Source organism: Sinocyclocheilus grahami, unplaced genomic scaffold (genome assembly GCF_001515645.1).
Source record: "Sinocyclocheilus grahami isolate Dianchi unplaced genomic scaffold, SAMN03320097.WGS_v1.1 scaffold556.1, whole genome shotgun sequence".
Lineage (NCBI taxonomy): Eukaryota > Metazoa > Chordata > Actinopteri > Cypriniformes > Cyprinidae > Sinocyclocheilus > Sinocyclocheilus grahami.
Genome location: NW_015505735.1, coordinates 335,162 through 340,192, shown reverse-complemented (window position 1 = coordinate 340,192; position 5,031 = coordinate 335,162). Strand labels below are relative to the sequence as shown.

The following is a 5,031-nucleotide window of genomic DNA, read 5'->3' as shown; positions in this document are numbered from 1 at the left end:
GGACGAGAGTTCAAAGGGCAAAGGGATCGCAGACGGCCTCCATAGCCGTGACGGGACAGGCAGAAAGTTCATAGATGGCCTCCTTGGCCGGAACAGGACAGGACGAGCGTTCATAAGTTGAAACCACTGACACCTCTGGAGGTTCTGCAACGGATGCCGCCACCTCTGGAGGTTATACAGTAGGACCATCAGGATACGGGGATAGTTCAGTAATGGTTCCTTCGACCGTGACAAGACAGGCTGAAGGTGCGTTGCTGAGCACCACCATCGTGCAAGGAGCTGAAGCGAGCGCCTCCGCCTCAGAAGATTCTGTAGCATGTGCTGCCATCTCTGGTGAAGCTGCGGCAGGTGCCATCGCCTCAGGGACCACAGCAGCGAACACCACTACTTCGGGAGGTTCTGCAGCGTCAGCCGCCACCTCTGGAAACATCATAGTGGCCGCCGCTGTCTCTAGAGTTTGAGTGGTGGTGTATGCAGCCCAAATACACCATAAAGCGATCCCCATAGTGGGAAGCGCTACAGACAGGGGACTTAGTTCAGGAACAGGTGGGCTAGAGTGAGTGGGTTTGGGGATACCAGCTGCAACTGCTGACACCAGCGGTGGATCCTCCACGCTAGATACCAGTCAGGAGTACAGACGAACTGACCTCGGACTTCTGGGTACAGCAGACAGGAAATAACCATACTCTGAATGACCAGTTTTGATGTAACGTGACTCTGGAAGATCAGCTGTGATGTGACGTGACTCTGGAAGATCAGCTGTGCTGTGACGTGACTCTGGAAGATCAGCTGTGCTGTGACATGACTCTGGAAGATCAGCTGTGATGTGACCTGACTCTGGAAGATCAGCTGTGATGTGACGTGACTCTGGATGATCAGATGTGATGTGAAATGACTCTGGAAGATCAGCCGAGATGTGATGAAGCTCTGGCAGATCAGTTGTGACGTGACGAGGCTCTGGAAGATCAGTTGAGATTTGACTTGACTCAGAATGATCAGCGATGACTTGACTTGACTCATGAAGGGTAACTGTGACTTGACTTGCCTCATGAAGGGCAGCAGTGACATGACCGAGCGTTTTAGTCGCCACCATTTTGTGAACAGGCTCCGCTGTCGCCGCCATTATGTGAGCGTGCTCCGGTGTGGCCGCCATTCCACGAATGGGTTGAATCACCGGAGTAGTGATTAGTACACTTGAATGTCCCTGAGCTTGTGGCTGACAAAATCTCACAGTCGCCATAACCGGCATGGACGCGATGTCGCGTTTCTCCTCCGTGACACCCACAGTGAATAGAGAGCCAACAGTCAACAAAGCATAATCTGCAAAACTGGACGAACGTGGACCCTCGCGTCTAGGCTTTGACTGAAGAGGTTGATTCACGCCATCACAAAAAAAACTCTATTGAAGGGGTCATATGATGCGATTACATTTTTTCCTTTCTCTTTGGAGTGTTACAAGCTCTTGGTGCATAAAGAAGATCTGTAAATTTGCAAAGACTAAAGTCTCAAATCCAAAGAGATATTCTTTATAAAAGTTAAGAGTCAGCCACACCCCCCTAAAACAGCTCGTTCGAACACGCCCCCACATATCTACCTCACTATGTGGGAAGATTTGCATAAGGCCACCCAAATGTTCATGCAAAGAAAGAAGGCGTAAGCGGCACGATGCAATGCAATGCAACGCGTAAAAAGACAGTATAAGTCATTATAATCAGTAATTATGTCCCCACTGGATGCAACAAATGCCTTGTTTGTAATGGGTTTTAATGTTTTTGTGTCGTCGCTCCAGCTGGGACATGCAATCACAGTATGATGAGGGGCATAACATTTCCGTCTCACGCTTGAGGTATTCGGCCAATCACAACGCACTGGATAGCTGGCCAATCAGAGCACACCTCGCTTTTTCAGACCGATGAGCTTTGTAAAAATCTACGCATTTCAGAAAGGCGGGGCATAGAGTAGAAACAATAATGTACAGTATGTGGAAAATAATGTGTTTTTTTAACTTTAAACCGGATAAACACATTTCATTACACCGAATACACAAAATAATGTTCTTTTTAGCAGCATCATTTGACCCCTTTAAAATAATGTCCGGTAAATCAGAGTAGTTAGCAATGGCTACAAACTCTCGAATATAAGTCTCCAAAGATCGCGTGTCTTGTTTAAGGGCTAATAAAATCCTTGCGGTGTCCATACCTGGCCCATGTCCACTTGAACAGCTGCTGGATCCTTGTGCAGCCAAGTATTCTGTTACGGGACGAACGAGACATGAGACGTGCGGATCCATTTGCTAGCTTTATTTAGCAGACGTGGTCAGAAACGGGCATAGGCCAGACAATGGCAAACTGGTATGTAGAAGACAAGGCAAGAGCAGTCTGGTAAACAAGCGAGGGTCAGTCGACGACGAACGTAATCCAACAGGGCGAGACTAGAGAGATAATCCAGGTACAAGGCAAAGGTCCAGGCAGGGGCAAACAGTATCTGAACAGGGCAAGACGAGAGAGGTAATCCAAAGTACACAGGCAATGATCAGAACACGAGGAAACAGACAAGGCAAGATTAAGATAAGGCTAGAAAACTAAAGCAGGCTCCGTAAGGTAGCTATCAGCTATAGCAGTAATACACGCTAAACAATACTCGGCGATCTGAGCAGGAACTAAATGGGTGTTATGCGTGTGTGTTTGGTTTCAGGTGAGTGTGTGATTAGTGAAATGGTGCATGGGAAATGTAGTCCGTGGTGACCTGCAACAGTCAGTGTAGTGAGAGAGTCAATATAATGGATGAGTGACCTTTGGTGGCAATCGGACGGAAGTCCACGGACCGGATTCATGACAGTGGTAAAACAACAGATTGGTTTTTATATTTCTACTAACTACTTTAGTTTGTGTGATTTGTTACTGACTTTCATATTAATGTTTACACCAGGCTTATTTGTGCTTTTTTGTTATTTGCTTTACGTTGTCATAATTATTAGGCTACATGCTCACAAGTTCAACAAATCAGTCAATATACTGTGATTGTAGTTGTTAAATAAAAATGTCATTCATATCAATTCATGCATCACCTAATTTCATCGTAACATATATGCCTGGCCTACAGAAAAGAACATTTATGTTTAATCTATCTAATATTGTGTTGGTCATACAATACAATGATTTATAGCTTGTCTTTGTTGAATAATACAGAACATAAAGAGCTTTAAAAAATATTTTGCATATTAAATTGCAATTGCAATATTCGTTCAAAAAAACGCAATTAGATTATTTTCCAAAATCGTTCAGCCCTAATTAAAATGGTTCTGTCTGTCTGTCAAAATTGTTCCTATGCACACAATTAAGTCTTGCACCAAACTTTACTAACACAGTTTTCATATAAGCATCTCACCAAGTGTATACACTTTGTGTTAGACTGTTTTGTTATGTTGGTATCTTTAGGACTTAATGTTGGCTAATTCCTTCCTTTTCTATAATTTGACTAACAAGGCAGCAAAAACAAACAACATTTTTTTTTGTTTGTTTACTCTATATGCTTTGTTGACAGAGGCAAATTGGACATAATATCAAATTTGGTCAGAGACCTCCTTCACTTAGAAAGAGTGAGGGAGATGAAGGTAGCTCAGATGAAGAAGAGATAACACAAAGTCCACTGAGGGTTTTTGCTCAGGTGGAGAATGAGCCACCAGAGACCGAAGCCAATGAAAAAGTAAGTTAATCTTCTAATTATTATCCACTACTTACATAAATGCTATGTCAGTCATATACTAGATTAGACCATTTAAATGGACATCAACAGAAAAAATGTTAATCACTGCTCTGGTTTTGGAGAGTAATGTTGTAAGACAGATTCCCTCAGTTGCAAAAATTTACATTTATGCATTTGGCAGGCACTTTTATTGAAAGCAACTTTTAGTGCATTCAAGTTATACATTTTGTCAGCAACCTTGTTGCTAATAGCGTGCTCTAGTTAAGCTGCGGGAAACTGTAAAACTGTCATACTGTCAATACACTGATTCCCCATACATATAATATGCTTCGGAATCCTGCTCTCCAGTAGTCACAAACTTGTATGTGTTTTTGCTTTTCAATTAGGCTGGCAGCCACGACACGGTCCAGCACAGAACTCCAGTCAAATCCCCACGCACTAAGCGCCCACCTCCCCCTGGCACAATTGAGTCCATCAATCTAGATGCTGTCCCTCAGTCTGTCCCACGCTTGGACAACACTGCTGCCAAACATAAACTGTCTGTCAAACCGAAGAACCAGAGAGTGTCACGCAAACATAGAAGATTCACACAGGTAAAGGGAAAGGTGTTCTTCAAAATGTGAACAGCCCTTTGGGATATTGTTTTATGTATGAAGATGTGTTAAAGAGTTCACAGAAAAAAAAAAGTTCAGTCATCAATTTACTCACCTTCATGTTGTTCCAAACCTGTATGACTTGTGAAACACAGAAGACAATATTTTGAAGAATGTTTGAACTGTGTTTGTCCATACAATGAAAGTCAGTGGGGTCTAAAACAACATTGGACAAATATGGACCAGAAAAACCCCAAACAAACTAGGGATGCACCGAAATGAAAATTCTTGGCCGAAGCCGAACAAAATGAAACACTGAGCCGAAGGCCGAATACCGAACACGGTTTTTTGTATTTTTTCCCCCATGTAGGCCTATTTTGCCTTTTTTTCACCATTGCATAAATTAAATAGCCAAAATGTGCTTTTTACTGTTTAGTCCTGTCCTATGGAAAAGGTAGTGATTTTCGCTACTCACATTCCTTTGGTGCCATAAAACCAGTGATATCAGCATTAGTTGCCATGGGGACCAGGAGGGGCCTGGTGTCATTCGCAAACATCCTGGCGCCCAGTTTATTAGGTGAGGGGTCTGTGACGATTTGTTAATCTAATGAATAACTGATTTGTTAAAACAAATGAAAAATTGTGTTTTTGATTGGTCCAGATGCTACAAAATCCCGCTTTTTGGATGTTGTTGTCCATAGAATAGACAACAACGAGCGATGTCAAAGGTGCA

General features: G+C 43.1%; 1 protein-coding gene across 1 annotated transcript in view; it reads left to right on the top strand.

Moving 5' to 3' along the window:
* The first annotated feature begins 212 nt into the window (after positions 1–212).
* LOC107556121 (uncharacterized protein KIAA1211 homolog) overlaps positions 213–5,031 on the top strand; it is a 12,050-nt gene continuing 7,231 nt past the window's right edge. Inside the window, exons 1-3 of the mRNA XM_016239157.1 lie at positions 213–455; positions 3,544–3,705; positions 4,092–4,298. Of these exons, the coding sequence (XP_016094643.1) occupies positions 213–455; positions 3,544–3,705; positions 4,092–4,298 (612 nt within the window). The remainder of the gene's footprint in view (positions 456–3,543; positions 3,706–4,091; positions 4,299–5,031) is intronic.